The 16450-nt window shown below is 41.6% G+C and overlaps 1 protein-coding gene across 1 annotated transcript in view; it reads right to left on the reverse strand.

Annotated features, from left to right (window-relative positions):
• Positions 1-3539: 3539 nt before the first annotated feature.
• BICD2 (BICD cargo adaptor 2) overlaps positions 3540-16450 on the reverse strand; it is a gene marked incomplete at both ends in the record, with an annotated part of 74194 nt that continues 61283 nt past the window's right edge. Inside the window, 3 exons of the mRNA XM_079540540.1 lie at positions 3540-3846; positions 13967-14118; positions 15134-16153. Of these exons, the coding sequence (XP_079396666.1) occupies positions 3540-3846; positions 13967-14118; positions 15134-16153 (1479 nt within the window). The remainder of the gene's footprint in view (positions 3847-13966; positions 14119-15133; positions 16154-16450) is intronic.

Below are 16450 nucleotides of genomic sequence, written 5' to 3' on the forward strand. Positions count from 1 at the left end.
TCAACCATCAGAAGTCGAAGTTGGAGAGGAACTATGAGCACAAACCACTGCATTTATATAAACTCTTCTACATAAGGAATTAAAGAAGCTAAAGAGAAATATCAAAATATCAAAAGTGCACAGGTTTAATGACCGGATGAACAATGAGCGTCTGCAATGAGATAAGAAATTCCCCCATCCAAACATTTCTAGTAGATCATAAACTAATGTGGTGATCGTTACATTTGAAGTAGGTTTCTTCAGCACTTGTAAGTTTTCTTACTGCAGCAGCACTTATAGGTAAAGCTTGTTTGTTTTATAGCTTGAGACATTAAAGGAAAGTTTCAGGTAGTACACAGGGAAAGGAGTTTTCAAAAGTTAGGATCGGGGCAGTGGTTTGCATTCTTTGTGCAATGGGCTACCACTTATAACCACAATGAAAGAGGCTAAGAAATGCTGTTGCACTGTTGGAAAGGCCTTCTCCATGGACTATTCTACAGCTGAAAAATGGAAAAAAAAAATAGCATTAGAAAAAAAAAACAAAACAGTGTTTAATTCTCATAGAACTGACAACTTAATACAACGTGCTGCAAAAGCTCCATAGCAGGTTAGTTGTTGAGGGAGTCTGTTAGCTTGCTGGGGTTGAAGCAGCGAATTTAGCTCAAAGATGCTTTCCAAGCTGATGAAACAGTGCTTTATGAGTTTAGCCTGGAAGCAATAGCTTTGCAGAAAGAAAGTTTCTTACAAGTACTGAATAAAGCTTTGCTGTTCAAGCACAAGTTAACAGCAATAAATGTGCAAGAAACACTTTCCAGAAACATGCAGGTCAGTGTGTCATGCAGGCCAATGCAGAGAGCATCATTCAGAAGAGCCTGCTTGCAGAGGTAGGTGACGGCTTAAGAAATTTTTCATGCTTTAGCCCAACCCATTGGAAGTGATATGAAAGACTTACAGCAAACATACATTTTAAGAAATGGTTAATCAGGAATTACAAGCCTCAATCTTAAACACAATCATTATCTAAAAATACAAACAGCAGGATCAAGTCACCTTTACCACCATGGCTCATTTCTTTTCTTTTTTTAAATTATAACAGACACTAGAAGAAGTTTAACCATGACTTCAACAAGCTCAAATAGCGGTGAGGTTTGCCTTTCAATTTATAGATCCACAGAAATGAAAGAAGGTAGAAATGATAACTAGGACTATTGTGCTGATAGCAAAATTGTTCGTGCTTGGAACTGAAGAGCGTGAGCTAAGACCAGCAGTAATAGCCACCATAACATTGAAATCTTTATAGAAAGTTGCAGCTAATTTGAAAAAAAGCCTGACAATTCATTCAATTAGTTTCTCAAATTTACTTTTTTTGCCATCAGTATTTTGTGAAAATACTGCAATCAGAGACGTGGTGAGAAATGTATTACAGCTCCCTAACAGAGTGGAAGCAAACTTCTGTTTCTATTGAAGCACAGAAGGTAAGCACGCCGATGCCTCCTTTACCAAGTATTTTTAATTACACTTAATGCAGGAATGAGAAGAATAAAGGCCTTTTGGAAGATTGTGCAGCAAAGAAGAGAAAAGCAGGATTGAAAATTGTTAAAAAATGCCTTGCTTCTAAAATATCAAACCTGCTACTTAGCACTATTAAAGCTCAAATTCAGGAGAACTCAGTGTTTGCTAAAAAAAAAAAAAAAAGTAATATCAGATGCACAGGGCCTATTTTCTAAGGCCAGAATTGCTATTTGCAATAGCAGTGCTGTTTGAGCAGCATGTCAGAATTAACAAACCTGGGTTTTCCCCCAGCTCTCAATCCTGGGAAATGCAATTCTGGCATTTGGCTGTGGCATCCTCGTGTTTCTCGGCTTCATAGCAAGTTTTCCACAGTTCCATTGGTTTGCAGTCTCATTGTATGGGACTTCACTGTTATTTTTTTTCCTTCTAGTATCTGGGAAGCCAAAATCCCAAGCGGTTTCCCCTCGCTGGGAAAACAAGCTGTGCTCCTTATTACCTGACACGAGTACTGTGATATCTCCTGACTACTATAGGCAGAGTGGCAATGCAGAGGAAGCAAGCTGCTGATCATCTATAAGAAATGGCAGTGAGATGAGGCGGTACCACAGCGGGAACATCAGAATGGCTTTATAGAACAGGACTACTGAGCAGACAGCTGTGCAGTCTCGCCTTGCTTTTAAGTACTACTATAGGCATACAAAATTATTTGAAAGAGTACAAAATGAACAGGGCTTTACATTAAAATAAAGTCTGAGGGTAGGCACTTGAAAACTGGTTTGAAGGGGAAAAAAAAGCGTGCCTTATTGTGCTCCACAGATTTTCCACAATTTTAGAAACAACTTTTTCGCTCTTGATCTTCCATATAGGCACCAATTATGAAGTACACTTTTGTATTTTCAACCATTTTTAAATTAAGTGGCTAAAAAGGCCTCTTAGAAGTTCAACAGCAGACTAAAGTTTGTTTGCTTTTAAAGATTAATATGCATACTAAGCTACTTCATAAATATTTATTAGTGGGTGATCTGCTTCCTGTGCCTATAATGTAGAGCCCTGTGGAACATGTTCTTGCATAAGGAATGCAACATCGTTTGTGTATTTAAAAAATGATCAGAGCTCTGAAGCATCATCCTGTTTGGATTAATACTGAAAGCTGAGAAAAACAATACTAGACCATAGTCTCATTACTTCTACACAGACACGTCGTGTGGCTACACTAATATACCAAACAGATTCCTCCCCAAGTGTGCTGCAAGGAGCATCAGGACACCATAGAGATCCTTCCAGGACACGGGACTTTTCCAGAGTATAATTTCAAGTGAAACTGCCCACCAGTAGGATCCCAATTCTCAAACTTTTAGCTTTTATACCAGATGGGGGTAAATATTGCATATTTTTAGTATAAATGTGCAAGTTTCATCTGGTTAACCCTCTGAAGTGAGGGAAGCAGAGTGTAAATAACGTACCCTACCATGTATCTCCTAGCTTTTATGGCCTATAAAAGCTCTAGGACATTGGTAAGTGGTGATATAACTGCAAGTTCTTAGTATTTGCCATATCAGGCAAATTATTTAATTTTGGTTCTAGTTTCAAAATGTTATCTGTTTTCAAGACATAACTAATTTGAACACTTGCTTTTCACCACTTCTAGCCTCAGCAGCAAGGGAGGTTTTCTGTTCACTTCTGTCTGTGAAAGCATTTATTAAAGTATGCTGCAACCCTGGAGAAAGGATCACATTTGTGCTATACGAACTACAATGAGTCACACCAGATAGAATATATCAGGTGTACTCTTAACACTTACCATAACCAGCAAAACCCACACAGGTTAATTGTGGAAAAAGCTACTTCCTTTCCACCATTAACTTGTTAATACCATCCCCGTACTTACGAATTAGTTACAGTTAAGACCACCATAATACAACTTGTATTACCTGGTTTAACAACTTACTAGTACAAGTCAACTCACCGCGACGTCAGATAGTGGGGATTTACGCTGACAATTACAGCATAAAATAAGATGCATAATACGGTTTTTCTACACACCTCTCCTAGTCACAACAGATTTTATATTTTTCGCTACAAAACACCTGGTTATTAAGGACAGATCCTTCAGGCCTGTCTCCACAAGAGCGAACATGACTTACAGTAGGGTTACTGCTCTTGGCTTTGGAAGCAGATTTTGTGCGCACCCTTTTGGACTGCTCGTGGTCCAGCTCCAGGTGCTCCAGGCGCTGGGTCAGTGCCAGTTTCTGCTGGATTGCCATCCGAAGCAAGGAGTTCAGAGTCTTCTTCTCATCTTCAGCTGCCGCGAGCTGCCGCTGCATTTCATCCAGCTGTGTGACATATTCGTCACATCTGCAATGAAATACATCAACCTTTAGCAATCCCGTTTCCATCCATACAGCATGAATCCCTCGTGCCTGGCAGATATCAGCACAGTCTTATAATCTTGTGGTTGCTTGCATACAGCTTTAAATAGGAACTATGGTCAACATGTGGAAATCACAACTACCTTCAGTGGGGTCCTTACAGTCCCACGCTCAGCACTTACATTCACGCCTTTCAGGGCAGCACAACGAAGGGTGCCCCTGGATAACTGAAGCCTGGTGTGAAAGAACTCCTGTATAAGATGTGCAGGATGTCCTACAGCCCATCAGCCCGACACAGTGCACACACATAATGCCATCAATCTACTTTCGTCTCCACTTACACAGAGACCACATCCATTTTAACTTTCAGGCAGCAAAGGGAGTCAGAGGGGAGCAGTAGGAGTGCTGTAATGTGGCCATTACCAGAGCGCTTATTGATGCTGTTCAAAGAGCCCCTGTGCTTCACCCAGGGACTACACCAACCAATTCCCAATGGAGACTGAACAGCACTGTTATAAAGATGCATCTTTAATAATTTTAGTTTAATCTACTCTGTCTCCTGATGTGAAACTATGATTAGTATTTTATTACTGCTTTTTCTACAGCAATTTGCTTTTATATGATAGCTTTCACCACCAAAATTAATTTTGAACCAATTAAACAACAGAACTGGGTGTTACTAGGAGCCCTTTAGGGGAGGCCATACAGATGCCTGCTTGGAAACTACTTAGCTAGCATGGTGCACCACAGTTTGGAAGTGTCTATCTTTACATGTACGTAAATGCACATTTACTGCACACAGAAGAATTATAAATATGGGTAGCAAGAGAATAATCATAGGCACCAGCTGGAATTTACAATGGCCACATCTGTAAAACACAACTACTTCATAATCACAGAATCACAGAATCACAGAATCACCCGGGTTGGAAGGGACCTCAAGGATCATGTAGTTCCAACCCCCCTGCCTAGCAGGGCCACCAAACATACACATTTAGATCAGGTTGCCCAGGACCCCGTCCAACCTGGCCTTGAACACGTCCAAGGACGGGGCATCCACAACCTCCCTGGGCAGCCCGTTCTGCAAAGAAGTTCCTTTTAATGCCAAAATGGAAAAGCCCCTGAGGTTATGGGACATTTACCATCATTAAACAACATAAAGAAGACTGGGGAAAAAAAAACAACACCCACACTGAATAAAACCACATTCACATGCAGATTTGTCAGCTGTGCTTATACAATGAAGTCCCCCATTCTGTTCTCCCTGACTTCAAGCTGCAGGATTAGGCCTTATCCTTAACCACTTTTTTTCTTGGGAAGAGAACAAGGGAAAGGAAAAAAACCTGAATTTTATTTTGGAACACATATGGAGATTATACAGTAACCCAGAAACGTTTATGTAAAACCTGCAGACTGCAGCGTAGCTTAGCCTAGCAGAAGGATGTGAGTTTAGGGCTGCTGTGTGCAGGAACCTCCACACAAATCTCTGCATGCTGCTGAACCACTGTAGAAACCCTATGTGAGTTAATGGTGAGCACAGCAAAACCAAAACAACAAGGCAATAACAAAAAAAAACAGGAACCCTAAACGTGCTACAATCCTATTGCTTGTTGTTTCCTCCTCAGATTTAGAGGGACATCACAAGGCAAAACAAGTCTATGCGCCTCTGTGAGTACAAGCAGAGAGGAAGACATGTAGGAATAGCCCTGGGAAGACTGAGAAGAGGAAAAATAAGTCTTGCAGCCATACCAGCCCTCCCTGCTCTCTTATGGAGGTGGCACCTGGCACCAGCTTCACATGAGGCCGGGGCTGCAGGAAGGCATGGCTCATAACATCACTGCTCACACTATGCCTTCTAGTTTCTAGAAATGCATTTCTTTCATCTGCGGGTTGGAACAAAGTGCAGACTAAAGACAGAAGGCTGAGGGCTGTTGGGTTTCTCTTGTGCTCTTGTGACATTCTAGGTAAAAAGTGCCTGGTCACTTGTGCCAAACCTGATAGCATGGATGGGCACCTGACAGAGTCTAGAAGTCATAAAGTAGTTGGTGTGTGAGCTGAGCTAGAATTAAAGCCATGAATTTGTCTCCAGAAACTTACTGTAGCAAGTCACTACCTCGACACACTTTATGTAGTGCAAAGGTTCAAAATATCCAATGATTGCCTCGAAAAATGAGGCATGCAGGACATCAAATGCCTTCACCACTTTTTTCCATACAACTCTATGAAGGCAGCTTTTCCTTCCTGAGCAACAAAAGGGAGTGCTATCAGTAGCATACAAACAGCTGCAATTTTTACAATACCTGAATAACTGTTGTTTTGTGTGTGGGAGGACATGGGACAGGCAGGAAGTCTAACTACTATGCTGCACACCTTTGTGCACCCTGAATCTGTTTTCCTGATCTTTAAGTGAGTTGAAACAATACAGCCTCGAAAGCAAACCTTATCCTGGTGCAAGCGTGGTTGCCCTCAGTCAGGGGAACAATCCATAATGCAAAACACTGCAACAGTTCCTTTGAACCGAACAGGTGAGGACTGAAAATTGGATGGGAGAGCAGATGCAGTGTGTGCAGGTGGACTGGGATGTGCCCTACTTCTGCTGCTCACCCACTCCCCATTTCGCTTCCTCACACAAGAAGTTAGCTTCCCCACGCACTGCAGCACAACAGCCTTCAGAGCTGCTTTACTCAGAGCAGAGCTACCCGTGGTAGCAGCAGCCACTACAGCGTGCTTCTGTGGTACTTGCAGCTGTATTTCTGCTTTGCAGATATAACAATAAAATATCTTTCCTTTTCACAATCTCATGTGCCATGTGCTCAGCTACTTCCCAGCTGTAGAGTGAATGCAAAATCATTAGAAGATCAGAACACAAAGTAGCTTTGTTTTAAAAACACTTTTGAAAATATAATTGAGCTCTCACGCTTTAAAGAACATGAATTGAGCATAAGGCTGTTGTGCTGTGTTGCGAACACGTTCACATTTTTAAGTGGATACTGAAGAGAATCTTTTGATGTTGCCTATTTTCTTGGGATTGATAATTAGAACAACAGAACAAAGAGCTTAAGGAAATACCTACTCGATTCTGAAGACCACCACCAACAAAAACAAATATCCACACAGTCGAACATTAAATATTGTGATGGGAAAAAGCAAAATCCTCTAAAACTGTCCAATGTCAAATTTTTGACAAATATAACGAGTCGGTTCATTTTCAAAAGCTGCAAATCACTACCTCTGACAAGTGCCATAATATTCCTACGTATTATTTTCTTTAAACTTCAGCATGTACCACGCTTGGTACCATTTATAGCTGAACTCACTACTGACTCCAGATCTTTCTGCAAATAAGTGACGTAACCAAAGGCACCTGGATATAATTAAACTTCTCCCCCCTTCTCTGCAGTCATCATGAGGCCCATAACACCATTTCCAAGAAAGCAAGACTGAGGTGTGACTGAAGGAGGCTTCCAGAGCATCGACTGCTCTCACTTCTACATGGAGAGATTATGCTGTCAGCCTACATAAGAAATTAAGGCACAGAAGATTTAAACTCCCTATGTGTTAGTAGAGCAGCAGTTAAAATGACATGTAAATGAACAGCGAGTGAGTTCAGTTGTAAGGGGTATTAGCCACCTGCTTCCAAACTGATTCTTTATGTTAGAAATTAATATTAAAGACAGAATTTTAACACCCTCTTTCCTTCACCTTCCTCCTCCAAAGGCAACCTTCTGCTCTGTTTTGCAGATGAGCTCCATGGATACCGCGTGGACCAGGACCGGGGACAAGGTTTACAATTTATACTATTTAGATTGTTAACTGCAAGGCCAAGGTTTAAATAAAGACTTCCCAGGAGCTCACCACAAAAAGACAGAAAACTGAGGGTTGTCACTATATACGGACAACAGAAAACAGCCAAATGTGAGCATTATAGAGTTATCAAGATTGAAAAAGACTGCTAAGGTCATCCATCCCAACCTTCAACCCATTACACCACCATACCCACCAAACCAAGCCTTCAGGAACTACCAATCATAACCACCCCAGCTGGCTACCAAAGCTGTCCGCCCCAGGGGAACTCACACTGCGTAGGGATTTGCATATCCATTAAAAAATATGTTTGTTTATAGAAAAAGTTTTTAAAGCATAATTATTTAAAAAAACACTACATAAGCCTGTTCCAGGCAAGCAAGCTCGTTGCACACACCAGTCCCAATTCAGCTACACAGAAAATTCACCCAGCTCCAACTGCAGGACCCTGGCCCTCCGCTAGGTCAGCATCTGAACGACTCTGGGAAGCAAACTAAGCCCAGCTCTTGCTCCATGTGCACAGCTGTACTGCATGGACTCAAATAAAGCATGAATGCTGATGAAGGCAGAAGAACGAACACCTTGGGGTTGGCCAGCTTAAGGCTCTATGTAAGGTACAAGTAGGTCTGGTGAAACTTCACTCATTGTAAATTCCTCATTGGCAATTCCTTCCTCAACGCCTTGCATTAAAAACTCATCTGAGCTGTGCATTGAAAAGAATAAATCTATAGCCTTTATACGTGTGCATCACTGACATCTGCACTGTAAACAGAGTGTAATTTATAACCAGCTATAGTTTTCTAAAATGCTTACAATCAGCCATGTGTAATCAGTGTTCATTAGTAAAAGCTATTAAAGGAAGTAATCAAACCATAAATCTCTTATAATGTGAAACATGTGGGAAGGATTGTGTCCTGCACTCCTGTACAGAGGGGGAACAGTCAGCCCCACACAGCTGGGTACTGCTCTGAACTTCCACTGATAAAAACTCTCAAGGACAGATCATAAACTTTTACAGCAAATTCCCTCTTCTAGAATTCAAAAGAAAACTTTTTTTTTTTTCTTTTCGTTTTTTGTTTAGACCTATTTTAGAAGACAAAACTAATGATCTTATGCCACTAGATTAGAAGCAATTTCTAAGCTATCACCCAGGCAGGACTTTTTTCCCAAGTCCTCACTGAAAGGGGGGAGCAGAAGATGAAGACCTAATCCTGAACTCTCCATTCCTATCAACGCTATGCAAAAAGCCAAACAACTACGTGGCTACTAGACTACAGATCCAAATAGCTGCTGCCGTGGTATTGCCATATAAGGTATTTTCAAGTAACCCACTTCATAATTTGATTAAAAACAAAGGGCAGACAAGCTGCATGCCAAGAGCTGGCATCATCCTTACCTACAGCACAGGGACATCTCCTGCGTTCTGCTCTCCTCAACATTCAGCATAACTGGGCTTCAAACTAAGCACCAGGAACTCGTGGGGTGGACACGGTTACTTTGAAAGATATCTGAGAGAAGACTGAACTCACTGCTGCAACCCAGCTCCGGGGTTTATCTACAAGGAACGCCTTCACCAAGGCTGAGTGCTGACATATCCAGCATTACTTGCATTAGGCATTTTAATTGTCATACTGTGTAGAGTCTAGAGTTAGTGTTACAGTTACATTAGTGTTATAAACATGGCTATTAAGAATAGTTTTGCTGGAAAAGACCTACGAGGATCATCCATTCCAACTGCCTGCCCCCTTCAGAGCTAACCAGAAGTTTAGTCATTCTGTTAAGGGCATTATCCATTATCCAAATGCCTTTGAATAATGACAGGCAGGCACAGGGCATCAACCACTGTCTATAGGATATTACTTATGTCTTCTTCTGTGGGTAACACGGCTGAATGCTTTGGTCCTGCCCTTGTGTCGCAGCCCAGACTTTCTAGTCATCCTTCATCAGCTCCAGGTTGAGCAGCAGGAACAGGACACAAACTCTTACTCCTGTCTGGAATCCCACTCTGGAAATTTTCAAAGTCCCATTTTCAGTGTCTGGTTCCTCTGAGATTTTATCCTACAGGGTATTTATAGACAAGCTCAATATTTTACTGTGTGGAGTCCAGCTACATTTAGTCCTGTGAGGACTGCACTGCTATCTGCATGAATTTAAGCTCCTTTATATTCTGCAGCCCCTTGATGATCAAGAACATGGGAATACTTTCCCAAATACTTTGGACACTCAGAAAAAACAATCTGACACAGTTTATTCATTTGAAAAACTCTCCATTACCAAGAGCAGCTAGTTTCTTGTAGCCATAGCTTTGCTTCTTCACCACATTCACTAGCTTGCAATTTTCATCTCATATTACATCCTGTCACTTTTTCCAGTACATTCTAACATTTGCCACTTGTTCCTCATTGCTGACTTGTTGCCAAGCTTGTCTCTCCTTCTATTTACTGTTTATGAAAACAGTGGGGCATGGGGATAGCCATTAGTTACATCTGGGCACATTTGTTCTCTGCTTGTAAAAACCTCAGGCTTCTGCAGGATTTCTCAGTGTTCTATCTTTATTTCAGAGGAACGAGAACTGCCTGTTCTCTTACTGTCCTTGATTGTTCTCAGCCTCTGGAAAAGAAACAGAAAACGTGAATAGCAAACTGCAGAGTCCTGTCTTTTTGCAGAGAGGTGAAGATCACAGAATCACAGGGGTTGGTCCTCTGAGGTCATCAAATCCAACCTCCCTGCTAAAGCAGGTTCAGTCAGAGTTCTCCTCTACTATCAAGGAATAGATCTAGGAACTTCAGTAAGGACTCAGCCAGTGCCCTCTGATGTTTATTCTACATTCTGGTTAATAGTTCCTGGGAAGTGGCAGTCTGTCTGTTGACTTTAGAGACAGACTTGAAAACTCACTTTGGCGCAATCTAGTTTTTGTATGATTAATAGTACTGAGATGAACCTCACCCTTACAGGGATCAGAAAGACAGCCGTAATTTATTTTGTTTATTTTGTGTGAAGAGTTTTAAGAAACATTGGGAAATATTCTTTCAAACAGCTGCTTCAGATAACAGGTAAAGTGCAGGAACCAGGTGGCATCCATGAAAGAGAAAGACGTACCTATGCATACCTCGTAATGAAGCTGAAGGCTGCGCCCTAATGAACCCTCACACCCTAACATGCATCAGGCCTTGCTGTTCATTTATATTTTGCACCACTGAGGACTCCTGTTAGCAAGTGCAAGCCTATTCAAGAAAGTAAAGCAAAAAAAAAGTTCAACTTCTCTTCGAGTTTTTTAACAAAGTAATTATTGCATCTTTTTTTTTTCCTGGAGAATTTAGTAGCAAAATACCAAATTATTTGATTGCAATACAGCACTGCAAGAGCTGTTACAGTCTCATTAAGCAGGTAAATTCCATTTCCAGCTCTATCAGGCAGATTTGAAACCAGCCCCCAGTGCTTTCAGCCCATTTGTACATACAACAGGGAGAGGTGTGCTGATTAAGAAAATCTGGACTTCTGCAGCAGAGCTACTGAATGCACTTCCATAGTACATTGTGCATATCTTGATTTATTCCTTTGTGTGACAGCTTAATTTTAGGCTTCCGGTGTTGTCTAGAATGCCCCAACAGTCTCTCAATAGCTCCTTTAATGCTGGAAGCTATTAATCTGTGTTTTGCAAGCCTTCCTTTGTCTCCAGCCTCAAGTCTTACTGCATTTTTATTACTTATTAAAAATAGCTGGCAGCATTGTCACATTAGTAGGATTACTCTAGTTTAAAAAGGAAATTAGGTCAGTTATTCTATTCACGCTCAATCTTCAACTCACATTATTGTTACAGTTCTCTTGCATCCTACAAAATGGTCAGTTTCCTGTGGAAAATACAGATGTATGCAGCTGTCTGCTTCACCCCACGGTCAAACACAAAGCACTGAAATGAGTATGGTGGGGCAAGGGACCCACCATTTGTTACTCATCTCTGCTGATAGGAACCTCTTGGCCAGAGCAGGAACGAGACTGACGGTGCTTAATAGATGCTCCATTAGCTGTTGGCAATGGCAGAGAAATAAATTGGGCTGTTAATACTTTACATTTTAGGTGCTCTTTAAATATCAATTTCAGAAACTGTTTTGGAGTCATCTTTGCCCAAGCACCTCGGAATACCCCTTCCCTACCTTACCTGAAATAAGGGCTCATATGAAGCAGCCACTGCAGGGAAATGCTCACAGCCAGCCATCAGGCTACTAAACTTCCCTGACCAGAGGTCAAGGAGAAAAGGAGTGACAGTGCCCTATGCAGCAGTAAGTCTTGAAAGCTACTGAAACACCAGGCATGCAGCAGGCAATCAGCAGCTCCTCACGCAACAGGTTGGAGGCAGAGTACAAAGGCCCAGCTGCAGTGACCAGCAGCACAAGTGCTCACAAGATGAAAGGTCGGTGGAAGAGGTCTCTACTCCTTCCATCCTCAGCTTTTTGAGTCCTGATTTGCTCTTGGCCTCTGATTGCTTTCACTACAGTTACTATGTAGAACAGAAGTTCAGAAATGTTAACTGTTCATTTAGGCAGTGGAGTCGGCTGTGCATTCCTAGACAGTGCCTTTAATCACACGCAGCTCCCTGCAATAACTCTGGCACTGAGCTCTTCAGTCTCTCACTTTAACAAGAACTTCTATTCTGCCTTCCTCATACCATGGAACCCTTTTCAGTAAAAGGACAAAATCGACCTCTAGGTGACAGCACACTGAAACAAGGCAGGGAAAGAATGATTCCTCTCCTAGTTCTCTGACAATACATCCTCTCCAAACCACACTCACACTAACTCACTGAGGCAGCATAATTAACATGTAGGAAAACATAGGCAGCTAGCTGTCTGCATCTAGGAAAAATAACTGAAAGCCAGTAGTGTATTTTTTCCTTTCCTCTCAGCTTCAAGCTATCTACAGTTAACAAAAGAGATTGCAAGTTCTGCATATTAGATCACAGTCCAGAAAAGGAGAGCAGGACAAATGCATGCTGTGCAGGGTTCTGCTTTCTCCAGCATAATGAGGTGCCACAACTCCATCTTCAGCTTCCTTAGTTTACATTTTGCCTTTCCATGCTTACTCATACACACAGATACTGCTGAGGAAGACTGAATCACCAGGAAGCCTGTGGTCACTAAAGGGACATTCATGCTGCTGCAGATCCACCTCCACAAAAAAAGATATGGAAAAGCCTCAGGAATCGTTACAAACATCCTTGTGGTTCCCTATTGTGGTACTTTTTAGCAGATGATAGAAAGAAAATGTTATACATTTAAAAATGTATATACACACATGCACACACTAAGAGAACGCAGAGAACCACACAGCACATTCAGATTGTCCCATTCCTTTGGGTTATCTTAAAAGCAACTGTCTAGGTTAATTCACCAGCAGCTCTCTTCTCTCCACCTCCTTCAGGCAGCGTTGTTATATACAGGCACAGGAGCATTGTTAGGGATGCCCCTGTGAACGTCACTAAGCTGGGACAGACAACTTTTAGATGAAGGTTTTTCTTTATTTCTCATTGTTTTTATGTTGTTTCCTTTTTGTTTGTTTGCTTTGATTTGGTTTCCCGGATTCTCTGCACACAGGAAGCAACTGCACATTCCTTAGCTGTGAGAGCTGCATTCTGTAATAAGGTTGCTACTTCAACGTTTCTCAAAGAGAAACATGTCAATTTTTAAAGAAATCAATGGCAGTAGCAGTGAGCAACACATAAGTCAAAATGAACTTCTCACTTGTACAGCACATGATGCGTCAGCAAGTATGCATTATCTGCTAACACCACAAAGCACAACTAAGGAGCAGAAGCAAGTTCTGATGACCCTGTTGAGTTCACATTGGTAAATGAAATGAAAGATGCCAACTGCAGATCAGGCAACCTAACAATGTACGTTTGTGTTTGCCAGCATCTTTGTTTGTTTGTTTTTCTTAATTGCTCCAGGTCAAGCAGAGTGAAATCTTCATTGAATAAGAAGCACTTATTTAGCATTGATAAATGTCAGTCCTCAGCTTTAAGGACTTCAAGAACCAGGGATAATGGTCAACAGGGACAATAACTCAAATTATTTAAATAACCCCACATCGAACTCCTGTTTTGTAGCAGCATACTATAATTCTAGCATTTTCCTCATCAACAAGAACACACTGCAGACAAACACTGTGAGCAATGAATGTGGAAAAGGACACGCCACCCGGCCACTTACTGCATGGGCAGCTTTGCTGCTTGTGGCCAGGATGCTCAGCTGCTCCCCCACACAAGCAAGGAATGACATATTTTGCAGAGTTCAGATATTCTTTACCTTGTAGCAAACATTGCTCTCAGGGAAGAAAAGGTAGCAGCATCTTCTTTCAAAGCCTTCAGCTCATTTCGCAGCTTCATCATCGTCTCCGTAACCATAGCTTTCTCATTTTCATACTTGCTTTTTAAGTTGGCAAGAGCTACCTCTGCAGTCTATCATTTACCAAGAAGAACAGAAACATAGCAGTTAATGGAACACTTCACCCCTTCACATAATTAAGCATTTACTTAGTATTGGGATGTTAAAACTTCTGGTCAACTTCTCTTGAACAGATTAAACAAAATTTCATCTTTGAGCACTGGAAACAGATGGGAAATAGGGGGGCTCCTGCTCCCACCAACGTGCATCAGCACCTAGGAAGTTATGCAGTATGCATTTAGTAATGCCTAGCTCTAACTACTGAAATGAAAGTAGGCATTACATACTTCAACACAAAGAACAAAAATGTCTAGCATGTCTATATTTACACACATCCATCCATAACTTGCACTTAGAGCATTTTGCTCATCTTACGTTATGGGATAACTTTATGTTAAAATACAGTAAAAAAGGAAGCTGACAGTACATATTTATTTCTTACACAATGGTGTACTCGTATTACTTTAGAGGAGACAACAAAGCATGTCACAGTGCCTTAGCACTGCCTTAGCGCCTTATTTTCACCACTGCCCTGCAAATCTGTATGGCACAGTCCAACCACCAAAGACTGATTTTACCTTTCAACCTTGTTATTGTTACCACATTCTTGTATCGCATCCTCATCTTGGAAAACTTTATTTTACTTTGCAATTTAAGAGAGGACATAAGCTTAAGAACTCTAGAATTCTTTCAAACAGAAAATAAGTTCTTTCTTCATCTTATGTTTCTTACATTAAACATAATCTGATATGATTCACATTAGGTAGCTTCAATCTATACCTAAAAAAAAACTCTCATGAGTATGTGATAGCCAAAAGCCAGTTACATCTCCAGTGCTCAGCTTCATAGTAGTGCAGCTGTGTACCTCACCTGAAACAGCTTGCCTCTTCTCAGCCTGCTTCCCTACAGATATTAGGAAGAAAAGCTCCACTGAACTTAAGAAACAGCAGTATGTCCTCAAAGATAAACTCTGCTGTATTTATGACCTGATATATATATATAACCATCACATCTGTAAGACCCACTAACCTGTTTGTTGGCCTTGAGCACAGTTCTCAGAGTTGCTATCTGCTCTCTCTTGGTGCTCAGCAAGGACTTCAACTTCAGGATTTCTTCCATGAGAGCTTCCTTGTCTTTGTCCACCACTGGCCCAAGTTCTTGAGTAGCAACACGCTGCCTGGACAACTCAGTTGTTCTGTCCACAGCAGCTTGCAGGTGTTTGATCTGATCGCGGATTATAGCTATCAAGTTGTAAATGTTCATCGGTTCCTTCCGAGGATCCGACACGGGAGATGGCAGAGATGACACTGGAGATGGGCTGCTGTCACCGCTTCCATTCTCTGCCTTCCCTAGATCAATCGTTAACAGCCCTTTGGAGAGAAGAATAGGAGACCTCCTTCCCTTGGCCTCTGGACTACTGCGTCCTCCTTTGCCTTCTTTGTAGTAATCCAGCATCACTCTGTTTGGAGTTTCATTGTTGCACATGCAGACATGGTGGTATAAATTGGCCAGCTCCTCACTGAAGGTGACTAGTTCATCTTGGGCCACACTAAGACTGCCCTGCGTTTCTCCAGCAACATCACTGACCTTCTTCAGCTCCTTTTCCAGCCTGGCCACTTGCTCTCTATCATGCCTGCTGGATTTTTCTAACGACGCAATCTTTTCCGTAAGGGCTTGGCTCTCGGTCTCATACCTGTTCTTCTCTTCCTCATACTTAGACTCACATTCTTTGTATTTGGCCTTAAGATTTTTAAGTTCTTCTTTTAGGTCAGTAATCTCTGCCACAGCCACTTTGTATTTGCACTCCAGGATCTCCGGTCCATTGATGTCAACTTCGTAATAATCTCCATCTTCATGGCTGTCTCGGTCCTTCTCGTTGTCCAGGGCAGACTGGCGCTCCTTGCTGACCTGGAGTTTCTTCATTGCGTTCAGGTTTTCAGTAAGTCTGCCAACTTTCTCATGCTGCTCTGACAGGGCCCCCCGGGTGTTTTCCAGCTGTTTCTGAGATTCCTGTAGCGTCGTTAACAAATTCACTTTTTCTCTTTCCATCTGAAACACATGAACAGAGACAACCACGTCAAGGAAACCTTTTCACTTAAGTGGCTTCATTTTAAGAGACAGCAACTTAGGCCGAGGTCCACATGCTTACAGAAACCTGATCACATGCACATTATTGAAAAGGCTATTTCATGTACTCAAAAAGAAAAAGAAAAAAAAAAAGAAAAAGACCCAAGGAACTATTCTGAGCTGCGTTTCTCCCCAAATATCTTATTTTCATTCTAAAATGGGCATTTCTTTGTAAAAATATGCTCACAGCTGAAGATAAGCTAAAATTTACTGTTATAA

The sequence above is a fragment of the Tetrao urogallus genome, assembly GCF_951394365.1.
Source record: "Tetrao urogallus genome assembly, chromosome: 10".
In the NCBI taxonomy this organism is placed as follows: domain Eukaryota; kingdom Metazoa; phylum Chordata; class Aves; order Galliformes; family Phasianidae; genus Tetrao; species Tetrao urogallus.